Source organism: Muntiacus reevesi, chromosome 21 (genome assembly GCF_963930625.1).
Source record: "Muntiacus reevesi chromosome 21, mMunRee1.1, whole genome shotgun sequence".
NCBI classification, from domain to species: domain Eukaryota; kingdom Metazoa; phylum Chordata; class Mammalia; order Artiodactyla; family Cervidae; genus Muntiacus; species Muntiacus reevesi.
The window spans coordinates 13617328-13635204 of record NC_089269.1 but is presented as its reverse complement, the minus strand read 5'-3'; the positions used below and the strand labels follow the sequence as shown (position 1 = coordinate 13635204).

The following is a 17877-nucleotide window of genomic DNA, read 5'->3' as shown; positions in this document are numbered from 1 at the left end:
AGGACGTGACAGAAGTAGTGAGTGTGGAGTAAGGTAGAGAGAGGATGCTCGTGAGGCCTGTCTGCTGGGTGACACCTGACCCAAGGCCTGCGTAATACTTGAATTAATGTGAATGAATGTTAATCGTTCAGTGATGTCCAACTTTATATAACCCCATGGACTGTAGCCCACCAGGCTCTTCTGTCCATGGGGTTTCCCAGGCAAGAATATTGGAGTAGGGTGCCATTCCCTTCTCCAGGAAATCTTCTTGACCCAGGGATCAGGAAATGAGCAAATCAGAGGAAAGGACTTTCTAGGAAGAGGGAAAAACCTGTTTCAGGATTCCGGGGCAGGCTCATGTCGGCACAGGTGACAGACTAGGCAGAGACAACAGAATGGAAAGGAGCCAGGGGCCAGATGAGGTCAGCCTTGGTCAGGAGTTGAGATGATAAGATTACTTTTTAAGAAAACTATCACTGGAGCCTGGGTTTGTATGTGCGTATATATTTGTATCCTCTGAAATAGTTCATCAGCTTGTTGGTCTCGGAAGACTTGACAGAGGAGGAAGGGTCTGAGTTGGAGGTGAGGTCAGCCGCTGGGAAGGTCCAGGCTCACCTGTTCTGGGGTCTCCAGAGCTCCTCTCTCAGATGGTTATCAAGTGGTACACGAATGAGCGTCCCATTCTAGACGGCAGCTAGAGTACTGCTTTGAGTTCATGTCACAGCGAAAGATCAGGGTATGGATCCTTGTGAGGTTGGTCACAAATGTTCAGAATCTGAGGGGTTTGAGGAAGAGGAGTTTGGGAGAATACAGCAGTTGCTGATGTCACGTGTAGATGGACAGCTCAGGTCACGGCACACCGCCTGAGGTTCTCACTTTGTAGCCTGTGATTAAACTGTAGTTATGGATCTCATTTTGGGAGCATGTGATAGGAACAGGAAGTAAATCTGCTCCCAGGTAGATAGAGAATTTATCAGAGAGGGTTGACATTATGGGGCAAGAACTGTCAGAAGCTCCAAGACTGCAAAGCCATGGAGCTTCATGATCATATCTATTACTCTCCTCCCTGCTCCTAGTTTATCTCCAAAGAGGTCTGACATCGAGACACCAGGTGTTTGGGCTAAAATGCATGCTGTTGGACTGTCTTAAAAGTGCAGCTTTTACTTACCTTTTAATTTGAAACCCAGAAATAGCCATAACCACCTGGTTTATATTCTGCTAATGGTCGTTTTAAAAAATACAAGTACTACTCTACTGCTGGCAGTCACTGTTTATGAATGGACAGTTTTCCAGATGGTTCTTTGGAAATTGTCAGTGTGGAACTCTGTTTTTATCCCTGCAGAAGCAGGGCTGGAGATGCTGGGTGGGGCTCCAGGCCAGCAGATAAAAGTCGGTTTAATCTGTAATGTACTGTACCTTCAGTTGGGCTTCCCTCGTGGCCCAGAGTGAAGAAACCGCCTGCAGTGTGGGAGATCTGGGTTCAATCCCGAGGTTGGGAAAATCCCCTGGAGGAGGGCATGGCTACCCACTCCAGTATTCTTGCCCGGAGAATCCCCATGGACAGAGGAGCCTGGCGGGCTATAATCTGTGGGGTCGCAAAGAGTCGGACACGACTGAGCGACTGATCACAACCACACAGTACCTTCAATACTACAATGAGCAAAGAGAACTCTAGAGCTTGTCTGGTGAAGATGTGTTTCTAAGAAAAGGTCCCCAGGGTAGTGTAGGTGCCCCATGGCACGAGCAGGCCCTTTGCAGGGCATGGGGGTAAAGTTCATACTGTATTTCAGCACTCGAGTGGCAACGAGAGGGAGAAATCCAAGGGACTAGAGGCTAGGCCCCGTGGTGGCCTCGGTCACTTTGAAGTCAGGGACAGTAGAAGCTCTGTCTCCTTGATGTCATGCCGTAATATTTTAACTGAATTGGCTTCTTGATCACAGTCTTTCTCTTTCTTTACCACAAAAGCCTCAAGATTCATCTGCCTTTTCCTCTTTCTACTCACTCTGCTTATTGGAGGGTCATAATGTGATTTTAGATCTGGCAGAGGGCTGGTCTGATCCTTTCACTGTGCGTATTTGAAAAAAGAAGATCCAGAAGGGGGCATTTTGACTGAAGAGCCTTTTGTCCTTAAGATGCCGTCCCTGAAACAGACCTGTGTCCATTTTGAGTTTTTTGCAGAGCCTTTTACTTCTGTTAACAGCAAGGAAGGGAGTGGGTAGGGAAGAGATCCGCTCCCTGGTCCATAGTCTTTTACATTTAGTCCTCCAAAGCTTTACTGGCGTGGTGTGGACCAGGCTTCCGGAACTAGCAGAGTTTTATGTTAGTGAGGGAAGAGAGAAACAGATTTACCTGTATTCTCATTCCCTGTCCTCAGCTGTGTTGCTGGTACTGTAGACCGTCCCTTCTAGGATGGAAGTGAAAACCTAGAGTGAAAAAGAGAGGAGGCAGAGAAGAGACGTCCTCAGCACAGGCTCCTAGGAATGAATGGCGGCAAGTTCCTGGGCCAGTGGGCTGGGGTCCTGCTTAGAGATAAGGCCATGCCCAAAGCAGGCACGGGCGCTCCATCGCTCAGTCGTGTCCAGCTGTCTGCAGGCACATGGACTGTAGCCCACCAGGCCCCTCTGTCCTTGGGATTTCTCAGGCAAGAATGTTGGAGCGGACTGCCGGTTCCTTCTCCAGGGGAATCATCCTTACCCAGGGATCAAACTGCATCTCCTGCACTGCAGGAGGATTCTTTACCTGCTGAGACACTGCGGAAGCCCCAAACAAGACACCACCTTCTGTGAAGTCACCTTGAGTCTGAGAATGCTCAGAATTACAGCCATGATGTTACCAGTACCAGAGATGGCCTCCTTTCTGGAAATAGCAAGAAATCACAGACTCGGGAATCCACTGAAAAGTGGGCTGGCCTTTGGAAGACAGTTATGGAAGCTGTCTTCAGTTCTTCAGTATTTCCAGATTTTTCTGATGCAGCCACCATAACGGTGTGCGAGAGAAACGTCAGAGGAAGAGGTGGGACTCAGCTGCCTCGTTGCAGGAGGGGAGGAGCGAAGAGCTTTGTCTTCCTCCCCCTGCCTCCACCCACGTCCGCTCCCGCAGGACTGTCCAGTGGCCGTCTAGGAAGTGGCATTCTTACCACTTGAGGAACTGACTCTGGAAGAGGCCGAGCAGCATCCGCTAGGTTTCAGTCTGTGGTAAACACTCAGGGGGGATTTTTTTTCCCTCGTTGGTCCCTCTGGACTTCGCATACCCTGCACGCTCCTTCAGCAACAGCTCTTCACTGGGACCGTCTCTGCTGAACATCTGTGTTGGAAAATGGGTGCTATTTCACAGGAGTGAGCTTTCGAAAGAATTGATAGCTATCCTTTAATTATCACCATAGAACACATTTAAATAATGTTAATGGATATCCCTCCAACCAGACCATTCTCTTCTCTGTGCAACTCTCAGTTGCTGGCTTCAGCTCAGTAAAGAGGTTCTCACACTGTTGTTTATCAAGAACGTGATCAGAGGACAGCCTGCATCTGAACAACCCAGGGAACGGGGCGCCGGTTGTGGGAAGTGTGGATTCCCGGGCCCCACTCCAGCTGGAGTCCTCGACTGTCAGGCCCCCACATCTGTTTAATAAACAACTGTGCAGTGATGGCGGTGCCTCTAGAGAGGGATTCTCGGGGAAGCAGGGCCAGGGTATCGTCTGGTGTGTCCCCGCTCATTTCCTAGTGTGTACCGAGAACAGCGTCTGGCACCTGGGAAGTGCAAGGACTTGTCTGGTGACTGAGTTCTTGGACCTGGTTTTCTCCTCCTCACTTTCTGTGAGTTGGGGAATCTTGTTAGAATTCGATTAAAAGTAATAGTGTAAGATATTTTAAGTGACAGGATAGGGACTCTCTGTGTAAATTATTTGAGCTTTAGAATGTAAATATGCCTCCTTTTTTTATGGCCCAGGAGGCTTGTTTTACGTCTGGCATAAAGTAAGTGGATTCTTCATGGCTGTACATTGGATCCCTGGTTTTCAGCTATGGTCTAAATAAGGCTGCATCAAAATTGAGGAGCTTCTGTGTCACTCTGACCTTGACGCTTACCTCGATTTAATTTCCCGAGTTGTGTTGGCTAAGCTAGACGAGGATGTTAAAATTCAAGGTAGTCTTATTTGTGTGCACGGTGATTATGATGCCTGCCCCCTCACCCCCTGCCTTGAGCAGAATGTGCGCCTTCTAAAAATACTGCTATTGAAATTCTCCCAGGTCCCAGAGGGGATTAAATTGTGAGAGAACAATGGGAAAGGCTTGTCGTCTTTCTTAAGGTTTGAGATCATCTGAATTTGAAAAGTTTTTCTTTCTCTTGTATTTTAGAGTCTGAGAGTACCAGTCCAAGCCTTTTGAGACTTTTCTGTTAATATTTCTTCTTTTCCTTTTCTTTCTTTCTTTCTTTTTTTAATCTAGGCTGACATCTAAATATCCAGTGTCTCAAGTATCTTTATGAATCCTGTCCTAATTTTTGTGTGGTTTGTTTGTAAGTCAGTTGAAAATACCCTTGTTCCTATTGAGTAATCTTCTCCCAGCCTGACTTTTTTCTTTTATATCTTTTGAGAAAGTTGTTGCTGGATGAGAGTGGATGGTACATTCTTTCAAGAGACTTACATACTAGGATGTCATTAAGGAAAAAGGACTACTGTGTATTATTATATCGTTCTTAATGGCACAGTGTTTTCTGATTAGGCACACACAAACAGAATGTTTGATAGCAGTTATTTTTACAGTCCATCTGACAAACAATACTTGAGTGCCTTCACAGTGCCAAGCGCGATGCCAGGCTTTGGGATACAGCCATGAATGATACGGTCCCTGGGTTATATGAGCTCACATCTAGTTAGACAAATGGACAGCCAGCCAGCCATTATGGTAATTACTAGCAGGAATGCATGAGGGGTATCACTCTGTGCAGTGGGGGCACAAAAATTACAGGTTAACATAGAAATCGATAGGGAAGGATTAGGAGTTGGACAGGGTGGGGAAGCGTGTTGCAGGCAGGAGGAGAAAGTAGTTTGCTGGTATGTGAATTTGGTGTGTTCTGAGAATGGGTTCTAGGTGACAGGTGTGTCTGCAACCAGGTCATGAAGAACTTTCTATAGTTACACTAAGGACTCTTCATTTCATTCATCAGCTGATGGAGAATCACTGAAGGAGTTTTTGAGCAGGAGAGTATCATGATCAGATTAATGATCACTGTGTCTAAGAAGAATGGAGTGAACCAGAGCCATCCGGAAGATGTCAGAGACAGATGGAGAAGGGACTCCAGACATCCAGGAAGGACATGGGGAAAGCTTTAACAGAAGCAGTGATTTTTCTACTTAATCCAGAATTTTAAAATGTTGTTTGTTTTAAAACTTGACCATTTAAAACTTTTGGTTTAGTGATAAGATTCATGAAAGGTAAACCTTAGGATATAAATTTCAACAAGTTTTACAAAGCGTCAAATATTAACTGCTCTTGGTGATTTCAGCTTTAAATTCTTCAGTTATTTGCGCAATGCAGAATACTTATGTTCTGACTTAAAACTTTTTTTTTGGCATTTTGTGTGTGTTTACAGTGTGGAAATAATTATAGCTACTTGAAAATCCTAACTTCTGCCTTAACTCCCATGGACCCTGAGCTGCATTTTCTGCAGAGCTTTTATATTGGGAAAGACACTTTTTACTGTTTTCATATACAATTTCAGTAAGTCAGTAAGCTTATAGTGTTAGTCGTTCAGTCATGTCCGACTCTCTGGGACCCCATGAACTGAAGCTTGCCAGGCTCCTCTGTCCATGGAATTCTCCAGGCATGAATACTGAAGTGAGTTGCCATTTCATTCTCCAAGCTTATAGAATACCCTGAGAATACCCTAAATAAGTATACTTTTGGAAATTTTGAACTAGGATACTAAATTGTCTATTGTATATTTAGATAGATTATATTTAGAAATTAACTAGATTCAAAATAGATTGTAGTTAGAAAATACACTTATCAAATCACCAAGGTCAGTAGTATTCATGATTATACCCCAAATGTTTATATCATGCTCTTTTTATGTGTATTTTGCCGGTCTCTTTTTGATTTGAGCTTAGATAGACAAGTATTGACATTTAATTTAAAAGAAAAACTGAATTATAAATAACCTTGTGGCAAAAGATAAGCCCAGTAAAACAGGAAAAAACAAAGATAACCCACTCACATTTAACATGTTAACCATTTGAGACATTATTTTATAGACATGTCCATGTATATAGGTTTACAATTCCGACTTGCACATTTTTTTTTCTACTTTTGTCCCTATTTTTCCCCTATGGGGTTTTCATATGTTAAACACATAGCTTATGTATTTATTTACATGCTTAATTTTTCTTACTGGCATTTGAGCTTGGCTGTATCTTTTCCGTCCTTGTTTTCCTGCATAGAATCTGAGACTGAATGAAATTTGAATCCACTGTATTTTCCAGGTGTTCATGATCTATTTTTTCCTTCTGTTTTTTTTAAAAATCATTGTCATTTGTTGCCTGGAGGATAGTCTGCTCAATTGTACTGGATTGTATGGGTATAAAATCTTAAGTAGCACAAATGGTGTCCTTGCTCAGTGTCCTCATGGGAGCTGTGGCACCCCCCCCTTTCCATTCCCTGCCCTGCCAGTCACCACGATTCCATCCCTGTGTTTTTCCCGCCCGGTCATTCTCCTGCCTGCAGGCTTCCCAGTGCTAGCAGAACAAAGGTCACATTCTGTGATGGGTCAGACGGGTTCTTCTTGGTCAGGCATCCACTAACCTCTGTTCTTCTCATCTCTAGCAGGATTATCTCTGCCTGTCACAAGATCCTGTGCTTCGGTCTTATCTTAAAAACAAACACACAGAACTTGCTGGTGGTGGTGGTTTAGTTGCTAAGTCGTGTCCGACTCTTGCAACCCCATGGACTGTAGTCTGCCAGGCTCCTCTGTCCATGGGATTCTCCAGGCGAGAACACTGGAGTGGGTTGCCATTTCCTTCCTCAGAGGACCTTCCCAATCCAGGAGCTGAACCCAGGTCTCCTGCATTGCAGGCAGATTCTTTATCGACTGAGCTACCTCCCAGATACTGTATCATTATCGACCCCTGCCTTCGTAGCTCCTACATGGGCACTTGACTGAGTGAGCAGTCTCTGCCTCTTGCTTCCTCTGTGCTCCATGGCACTTCATTCATTCATTCAGCAGTTATAACTTGTACCAGACTGTAGTTTGTTTATCACTCTTCCTTGCTAGACCTTGTTTTACGAAGATCCTGACCTACTTGTTCTTAAATCCTCAAGGCTATGCATGATTCCCAGTATATGGTATAGTGCCACAATAATCTTTAGAGTGGAGCTACTCAATTTGTCTCAGATAATGAAAGTATGAAAATACAATAACGTGTCGATGTAAAGAGTTAATTATTTAGATCTAAAATGTATATGAACCTAATAGGCAAAATAGGTTATTATAACATCTTATAAGACATTTGTGAAGGTATACCAGACAAGACAGTTAAAAGTGACTATCTGGAAAATCAGATTTTTAAGACACCATCTGGGACACACTTGTGTCAGTCATGTCTGACTGTTTCGACTCCATGGATTATACAGTCTGCCAGGCTCCTTTGTCCATGAGGATTCTCCAGACAAGAATACTGGAGTGGGTTGCCCTGCCCTCCTCCAGGGGATCTTCCCTACCCAGGGATCGAACCCAGGTCTCCCATGTTGCAGGCAGATTCTTTACTGTCTGAGCCACGAGGGAAGCCCAAGAACATACTCGGGATTAGATAAACCTACATCTCTCTCTCTTTCTCTCTCTCTCTCTCTCTTTTTTTTTTTTTTTTTTTTTTTTGCATCTCTTTTAAGTATTCCCAGAAATCTCTAGATGACCCTGTATGTTTATAAAAATTTGTTGAGTAGAAATATATTTCAAATAACTCTTAGCATAGGATTAAAAAAAGACTGGGCTGTGGAGAACCTTAATATAAATAGAGTCAAAGAGTGCCAACACTTTCCAAGATTATGATAATTGTACACTGGTGCGCTTTTGTTTAGGTGCATCGTTGGTGTGATGCTGGTCAGAAAACAGAATGGACTCACCAAAATGTATGGAGCCTGATGAGCATTTTTGAATGTGTGTTTCAAGTGTAGACACTCAAATCAATAGCTTCTTAGTGTAACACTTTGTATGTGAATCTTTTGGGCATTACAGATAAAAAAGGACCTTTCAGTTTTTGCATTAAACACAGAAACTGTATGATTTTAGTGATTCTCTTTTAATTTCAAAAAAACTGTTTTTTTTTTTTCAGTGTTGAAAATGAGCCCATGAGCACAAGTCAGAAAAAGGAAAATATACTTTCATCAGAAGCAGTAAAGGTATAGTTTTAAATTAATATTATTTTATTTTACTTTTTAAAAAATTAATATTATTTTATATCAAACAAATAATTTTTTCTTAATTTCTCCTCGCTCTTCTTCTTTCTGATTCTGTTATCTCTTTTCACATTTCAAAAAGAGCATAAAGTCTTATTCCTTATTGGAAACTCTAGCCCAGTTCTGCTGAATATTTGCATCTTGCAGTGGGGTTGGTGGTAGATCATTGAAAAAAGACTTGAGATAGTGGGGCTCCTACCCCAGCCAAGCCACTAACCAGCTGTGAGGTCTTCTGCTGAGACGTTTAATTTCTCTGTGCCTTGGTTTTCTAATCTGTAAATTGGGTCATCTAACCTCCACTGTCACTTTCCCCTAGGAAGTGCTTCAATTTATGTTGTGTTTATTCAAATACTCCTGACAATTAAGAGTGCTTCTGAGGGCATAGAAGTTAATGACCTGTTTGTACATGTCATTAGTATGTGATATGTTTGTTTAGCTCATAGGTGAACTGGCTTTCTCTGCATCTACAGAATAACCATGAAATCATATATGCTACACTTCTACGCAGATGGTTATTGATAAGTGTGGTTAAAAATCTCTGAAAACTGCTAAACCTTATAGCACTTCTTTTTCATCATAAGTGATTTTCTAGACATTGGATGTTTGTGTTGGTTGGGAGTGTGAGGCTAGGATCAAGTTCTGATAGCTGTTCCACATTCATGGAGTTTGGTCCCAGTTACTTTCTTTTTAAATGACTTGTGACAGAGAGTCAAGGAAGAAGCTTGTCAGGGATTCCCAGGTACATTAGCCTGGTCAGTGGAAGGACCAGAAAGTCGACTGAATCCTTCGTTACTGATAATTCTTCATTACTCTTAAACATTACATGAGGTCCAGAGGCCTTAAAGATGGTAAAGGTAAAGCTGTTTTCAATTTTTATTCCCACCTTGTCCACCATAGTTAACAATATAAATATTTTTGAAAGAAAAAAGTCAGAATCACCTTGCTTCCCTTTCCTTTCTTCTTCCTTTGTGAGTGTGGCTACTAACTCCTGCCCACCCGGGTTTTATAGCTCTTCCTGCCTGTTCTTTTGCAGCCGGTCATTAGTCAGCTCACTGGTTTACCTCCGCATGGGCTCTGTAGCTTTCTCTGTCTTGTTCAGTTTTTACATGTCCTGAGTTGCCCAGCTTCAAGATCTCTACTTCTCATTTTATGTGCAGCTTTGCTCTTGAGTTGGCTCACAGGAAGCATGTGTGTGACTTCTGAAATCTCCAACTGAGAGGTTTCTCTATCAACCAGTGCCTGTCATTCCTTATCTTAGTCCTTCGTTGCCTCTGAGCCCAGCTTTGAGCTTCAGCAAACCTTCATGCTTTCCCTGCTCTTTTCTCTTCTCCTGGTCGCTACTTGTCTGCCTGCTCAACCTGGAACTGATAGGTATCACTTCAGCTGTTAGCCTCACTGAAAAAAATGTTGGTTTGCAAACTTGGCCCTGAGACTGTAGTTTCCAGTAGAACTGCTTTCTATCTGTAGAGATTCACTCCAGAAATTATTCTGGCCTCAGTAAGTCTATACGGTGGGCACTATAGTGGCTGGGCCTCCATGGTTACCATCTTCTCTATCCATTTTTACTATATTGGTTTGAATGTTCAGGGTACTTTCAGTTTGGGATTTGGTCCCCCAAGTAAATAGGGCTTATAGTCATGAGAGTTTTTCTCTTGTGGTTTGAGGCCTGTAGGATTACTTATATCAATACATGGGTGGTCTGGTCAGCCTGGAATAGAGCAGACACCGTGGCCTCTCACTGGTGTAGTGGAAGCATTTTGGGTCATGTAAGCTTGTTGGTTTGCTCTACTTTCTGGAAACTACTGGTAGACTTGCTCATCTTGGCTGCACAGACCCAGCTGTGGTGGGACCTACTATTGCCAGGCATCAAGAATATGTATTTTGCAGATTATATTCCACTGTAAGTTATTCCATGATATTGGGTATTATTCCCTGTGTTATATGGTGAATCCCTGTTGCTTCAATTAAAGAAAAGGAAAAAAGTACATATTTTGATATTATCAATAGTTAGGCCCAAACTTTGGGGGACTAAAAAGGTTAGCAATGATATTTATGGTCCTGTTATTTTAAATAGTCTCATTTAAAGTTTTCTCACTTGGCAAGGAGCATAAAACATTCATTTGTTTTCTTTCTAACGAATGGTTTTCTGAAACATAGCGCTCCATTGTAATGTGACATTTCTTGCCACACTTCCATCTTCATAAACTGAATTTTATGATAATGCCTTCCATGATAAGGAAAAATGTGCACCATTTTTCCTCTCCGGTGTAAAATGTAACATATTTATGTAGAATAAATGTTTGTATACATTTCTTTTTGTATTTGACCTTGAGATACCAAATCAAGGTGTTGAAGATTGTTTTGTTATAAATTTAAGCAACAAAAAAAAATTTGTATTTTTTTAAACAACTAGAGACTATAGTAGCTTTGTATTATTTTTGGACGTAATTAGATTCTTGGTTCTTAAAATATATATGCTATACAAATTTCACTGTTTTGCTAACAGTGAAATCTATTTCTCACATGTACATCTACCATTCCACTGAAATATATATTTCTTCTGTATTAATCAGTGTTTTTATCTAGCTGGTAAAACTTCCAGATATTTGGTCTGTACTCTGTTCAATTTTTCTATAGGAAATGTATTCTCGTCTCACAGCGTTAGACTCTTGCTGCGTTCACGTCTATTATATTAAAGAGAGGGAACGCATGTTATAACACCCTACTCCCTTCTGCCTACTTCAGAGAACTGTTATCCACTTTCCAAGACTCACCCCCTAAATGGCCCCACAGGTGGTACAGGTCTCTAATTTCTTGCCTTCTCCTGGACCTCGCTTGGCACTGTGTTCATTTATCCATCTTCACTGAATTCTTCTATTTCACTCTCAATATGTAAAATAATTTTTTTTTCCTTTCATTGGTCTGGTTTCCTTTCGTCTATCATTTCATTTTATTGCTACCTTCTACCCAAAGATTCCTTATGGAAGTCTGTCCTAATCACTGTTTAATTCTTAATGCTTTCTCATCTGACTCTGGTCCGCCTTCCTGGTTTGCTTAGACATGGGAAAACTAGTATTGGGCCTGACACCCGTCTCATAGTGTTCAGGTCAGTAGCTCAGTCATGTCCGACTCTTTACAACCCCATGGACTGCAGCACGCCAGGCTTCCCTGTCCAACACCAACTCTCAGAGCTTACTCAAACTCATTTCCATCGAGTCAGTGATGCCATCCAACAATCTCATCCTCTGATGTCCCCTTCTCCTCCCACCTTCAATCTTGTCCAGCATCAGGGTCTTTTTCAGTGAGTCAGTTTTTGGCATCAGATGGCCAAATATTGGAGTTTCAGCTTCAGCATCAGTGCTTCCAAAGAACATTTGGGACTGATTTCCTTTTGGATGGACTGACTGGATCTCCTTACAGTCCAAGGGACTCACAAGAGTCTTCACACCACAGTCCAAAAACATCAATTCTTTGGCGATCAGCTTTCTTTATAGTCAACTCGCATCCATACGTGACTACTGGAAAAACCATAGCTTTTGACTAGACAGACCTTTGTTGGCAAAGTAATGTCTCTGCATTGTAATATGCTGTCTGGGTTGATCATAGCTTTTCGTCCAAGGAGCAAGCGTCTTTTAATTTCATGGCTGCAGTCACCATCTGCAGTGATTTTGGAGCCTCCCAAAATAAAATTTGTCACTGTTTCCATTGTTTCCCCATCTATTTGCCAGAAGTGATGGGACCAGATACCATGATCTTAGTTTTCTGAATGTTGAGCCTCAAGCCAACTTTTTCACTCTCTTCTTTCACTTTCAGCAGGAGGCTCTTTAGTTCTTTGCTTTCTGCCATAAAGGTGGTGTCATCTGCATATCTGAGGTTATTGATATTTCTCCCAGAAATCTTGATTCCAGCTTGTGCTTCATCCGGCCTGGCATTTCATAATATGTACTCTGTATATAAGTTAAATAAGCAGGGTGACAATAGACAGCCTTGATGTACTCCTTTCCTGGTTTGAAACCAAGTCTTTTGTTTCATGTCCAGTTCTAACAGTTGGTTCTTGACCTGCATACAGATTTCTCAGGAGGCAAGTCAGGTGGTCTAGTTTTCCCATCTCTTGAAAAATTTTTTCAGAATTTGCTGTGATCCACACAGTCAAAGGCTTTGGCGTAGTCAGTAAAGCAGAAATAGATGTTTTTCTGGAATTCTCTTACTTTTTCGATGATCCAGCGGATGTTGGCAATTTGACCTCTGGTTCCTCTGCCTTTTATAAATATAGCTTGAACGAACATCTGGAAGTTCATGGTTCAAATACTGTTGAAGCCTGGCTTGGAGAATTTTGGGCATTACTTTGCTAGCATGTGAGATGAGTGCAATTGTGCGGTAGTTTGAGCATTCTTTGGCATTGCCTTTCTTTGGGATTGGAATGAAAACTGACCTTTTCCAGTCCTGTGGCCACTGCTGAGTTTTCCAAATTTGCTGGCATATTGAGTGCAGTACTTTCACACTCAATCTGTTAGGATTTGAAATAGCTCAACTGGAATTCCATCACCTCCATTAGCTTTGTTCATAGTGATGCTTCCTAAGGTGCTCTTGACTTCGAATTCCAGGATGTCTGGCTCTCGGTGAGTGATCACACCATCGTGATTATCTGGGTCATGAAGATCTTTTTTGTACAGTTCTTCTGTGTATTCTTGCCACCTCTTCTTAATATCTTCTGTTTCCGTTTTTGTCCTTTATTGAGCCCATCTTTGCATGAAATATTCCCTTGGTATCTCTAATTTTCTTGAAGAGATGACTAGTCTTTCCCATTCTATTGTTTTCCTCTATTTCTTTGCACTGATCACTGAGGAAGGCTTTCTTATCTTTCCTTGCTATTCTTTGGAACTCTGCATACAAGTGGGTATATCTTTCCTTTTCTCCTTTGCCTTTAGCTTCTCTTCTTTTCTCAGCTATTTGTAAGGCATCCTCAGATAACCATTCTACCTTTTTACATTTCTTTTTCATAGTTGTTAAATGAGAGTAATTCCATGAAACCTGACCTCTTGCTACCCATCCCATCAGTAGTTTGTTCTCAGATCTTACTGTATATAACCAGTTGAGACACTTGATTTTCCAAATTGTCTTCTTTCCAGAAGTTGTATGTTTTTATATTTGCTCTTATGACTTTGTACATTCTAGTTTCTGTTCCTGCCTCTGGCCATTCCCTTGAGTTTCCTTCACTGATTCTTTTTGGGGGGGAGTGAAATAGAAAAGAAGAGCTTTATTGCTTTGCCTGGCAAAAGGAGCCACAGCAGACTAATGCCCTCAAAACTCTGTTGGCATAAGAGGAGGTAATGAGATTTATAGTAATGGTTCAAAGGGGAGGGTGTGATCAGCTCATAGCCATTCTTTGATTGGTTGGTGGTGAGGTAATTGGGAGTCAGCATCATCAATCTGTAGGTCCAACCAATCTGGAGTCTAGATGCTTGTGGGAGGCACATGGTTAACTTCTTTAGGTAGGAGTTTCAGTATCTGCAAAATAGCTCAAATATATTGTTATATATATTCATTTAGGAGGGGTACCAGGACCGTGCCCCAAGGCTGTTCTATTGTTTCCTTTATTTTTTTTAATTAAAGGATAATCGCTTTACAGAACTTTGTTGTTTTCTGTCAAACCTCAGCATGAAATAGCCATAGGTATACATATTTCCCCTCCCTTTTAAACCTCCCTCCCATCTCCTGCCCCTCTAGATTGACGCAGAGCCCCTGTTTGAGTTTCCTGAGGCATGCAGCAAATTCCCATTGGTGTCTATTTCACACATGGTAATGTAAGTTTCCATGTTACTCTTTCCATACAGGTCACCCTCTCCTCCCCTCTCCCCACGTCCAGAAGTCTATTCTCTATGTCTTTCTCCACTGCTGCCCTGTAAATAAATACTTCAGTACCATTTTTCTAGATTCTGTTTATATGCATTAGAATATGATATTTCTCTTTCTGACTCACTTCACTCGTATAATAGGTTCTAGGTTCATCCACCTCATCAGAACTGACTCAAATGCATTCCTTTTATGGCTGAGTAATATTCCATTGTGTGTATGTACCACAACTTCTTTATCCATTCATTTGTCGATGGACATCTAGGCTGCTTCCATGTTCTAGCTTCTGTAAATGGTGCTGCAACGAACAATGGGATACATGTGTCTTTTTCAATTTTGGTTTCCTCAGGGTATATGCCTAGGAGTGGGATTGCTGGGTCATATGGTGGTTTTATTCATAGTTTTTTAATGAATCTCCATACTGTCTTCCATAGTGGCTGTATTGGTTTACATTCCCACCATCAGTGCAAGATTGTTCCCTTTTCCCCACACCCTCTCCAGAATTTATTGTTTGTAGACTTTTTGGTGATGGCCATTCTGACTGGTGTGAGGTGATACCTTACTGTAGTTTTGATTTGCATTTCTCTGATAGTGAGTGATGTTGAGCATCCTTTCATGTGTTTGTTAGCCATCTGTATGTCTTCTTTGGAGAAGTGTCTGTTTAGGTCTTTTTCCCACTTTTTGATTGGGTTGTTTGTTTTTCTGGTATTGAGCTGTATGAACTGCTTGTATATTTTGGAAATTAATCCTTTGTGAGTTGTTTCATTTGCTATTATTTTCTCCCTTTTTGAGGATTGCATTTTCATCTTGCTATAGTTTCCTTTGCTCTGCTGAAGCTTTTAAGTTTCATCAAGTCCCACTTGTTTACTTTTGTTTTTATTTCCATTAGTCTAGGAGGTGGGTCAAAGCAAGAAGATCTTGCTTTGATTTATGTCATCAAGTGTTCTGCCTATATTTTCCTCTAAGAGTTTATAGTTTCTGGTCATACATTTATGTCTTTAATGCATTTTGAGTTTATTTTTGTGTATTGTGTTAGGAAGTGTTCTAGTTTCATTCTTTTACATGCAGCTGTCCAGTTTTCCCAGCACCATTTATTGAAGAGGCTGTCTTTGTCCCATTGTATATTCTTGCCTCCTTTGTCAAGAATAAGGTACCCATAGGTGCATGGGTTTATCTCTGGGCTTTCTATCTTATTCCATTTGTCTATATTTCTGTTCTTTGTACCAATGCCATAGTGTCCTAATGACTGTAGCTTTGTAGTGTAATCTGAAGTCAGGAAGATTGATTCCCCCAGCTCCATTCTTCTTTCTCAAGACTGCTTTGGCTGTTCAGGATCTTTTGTGTTTCTGTATGAATTGTGAAATTGTTTGTTTTAGTTCTATGAAAAATGCCATTGGTAATTTGATAGGGATTGCATTAAATCTGTAGATTGCATTTGGTAGTTATTTATTTTCACAGTGTTGATTTTTCCTGCCTATGGACATGGAATATTTCTCCATCAGTTTATGTCATCTTTGATTTCTTTCATTAGTGTCTTTTAATTTTCTGTGTACAGTTCTTTTGTCTTCTTAGGTAAGTTTATTCCTAGATATTTAATTCTTTTTGTTGCAACGGCAAATGGGATTGATTCCTTAATTTCTCTTTCTGATTTCTCCTTGTTGGTATATAGAAATGCAAGTGATTTCTGTGTATTGATTTTGTATCCTGCCACTTTGCTGAATTCACTGATTAGCTCTAGTAATTTTCTGATACTTTATCTTTAGTATCTGATAAAGTATCAGATCTTTAGTATCTGATAGAATATCTTTAGTATCTTTAGTATCTGATACAATATCTTTAGTATCTTTAGTATCTGATACAATATCTTTACTATTTTCTATGTATAGTATCATGTCATCTGCAAACAGTGAGAGTTTTACTTCTTCTTTTCTGATCTGGATTCCTTTTATTTCTTTTCCTTCTCTGATTGCTGTAGCTAGGACTTCCAGAAGTATGTTGAATAATAGTGCTGAAAGTGGACCCCCTTGTCTTGTTCCTGATCTTAGCGGGAATGCTTTCAGTTTTTCACCATTGAGAATAATGTTTCCTGTAGGCTTATCACATATGGCCTTTACTATGTTGAGGTAGGTTCCTTCTAATCCCATTTTCTGAAGAGTTTTAATCATAAATGGGTGCTGAAATTTGTCAGAGGCTTTTTCTGCATCTATTGAGATGATCATATGGTTTTTATATTTCAGTTTGTTAATGTAGTGTATCACATTAATCGATTTGTGTATATTGAAGAATCCTTGCATTCCTGAAATGAATCCAACTTGATCACGGTGTATGAACTTTTTGGTGTGTGCTGAATTCTGTTTGCTGAAATTTTGTTGAGGACTTTTGCATCTGTGTTCATCAGTGATATTGACTGTAGTTTTCTTTTTCTGTGTTGTCTTTGTCTGGTTTTGGTATTGGGGTGATGGTGACCTTGTAGAATGAGTTTGGAAGTGTTCCTTCCTCTGAAATTTTTTGAAAGATTTTTAGAAGGATAGATATTAGCTCTTCTCTAAATGTTTGATAGCATTCTCCTGTGAAGCTATCTGGTCCTGGTTTTTGTTTTTGGGGATATTTTTGTCATGGCTTCAATTTCAGTGCTTGTAATTGGGTTGTTCATAATTTCTGTTTCTTCCTGGTTCAGTCTTGGAAGATTGAACTTTCTAAGAATGCAGTGAAAGTGCTGCACTCAACTTGCCAGCAAATTTGGAAAACTCAGCAGTGGCCACAGGACTGGAAAAGGTCAGTTTTCATTCCAATCCCAAAGAAAGGCAATGCTGAAGAATGTTCACACTATTGCACAATTACACTTATCTCACACACTAATAAAGTAATGCTCAGAATTCTCCAAGTCAAGCTTCAACAACACATGATGAACCATGAACTTAGATGTTCAAGCTGAATTCAGAAAAGGCAGAGGAAACAGAGATCAAATTGCCAACATCCACTGGATCTTTGAAAAAGCAAGAGAGTTCCAGAAAAATATCTATTTCTGCATTATTGACTATGCCAAAGCCTTTGACTGTGTGGATCACAACAAACTCTGAAAAATTCTTCAAGAGATGGGAATACCAGACCACCTTACCCGCTTCCTGAGAAATTTGTATGCAGATTAGGAAGCAGCAGTTAGAACTGGACATGGAACAACAGACTGGTACTAAATCAGCAAAGGAGTACGTCAAGGCTGTATATTGTCACCCTGCTTATTTATCTTATATGCAGAGTACATCATGAGAAATGCTGGGCTGGAGGAAGCACAAGCTGGGATCAAGATTTCTGGGAGAAATATCAATAGCCTCAGATATGCAGATGACACCACCCTTATGGCAGAAGGTGAAGAAGAACTAAAGAGCCTCTTGATGAAAGTGAAAGAGGAGAGTGAAAAAGTTGGCTTAAAGCTCAACATTCAGAAAACTAAGATCATGGCATCTGGTCCCATCACTTCATGGCAAATAGATGGGGAAACAGTGGCAGACTTTATTTTGGGGGGCTTGAAAATCACTGCAAATTGTGACTGCAGTTGTGAAATTAAAAGCATTTAATCCATTTACAGTATGCTCCTATT

The 17877-nt window shown here is 41.0% G+C and overlaps 1 protein-coding gene across 1 annotated transcript in view; it reads left to right on the top strand.

Annotated features, from left to right (window-relative positions):
* The window catches only part of CRYBG3 (crystallin beta-gamma domain containing 3), a 121816-nt gene that overhangs the window by 9357 nt on the left and 94582 nt on the right, over nucleotides 1-17877 (top strand). Inside the window, exon 2 of the mRNA XM_065913781.1 lies at nucleotides 8303-8369. Coding sequence (XP_065769853.1) covers nucleotides 8303-8369 — 67 coding nt within the window. The remainder of the gene's footprint in view (nucleotides 1-8302; nucleotides 8370-17877) is intronic.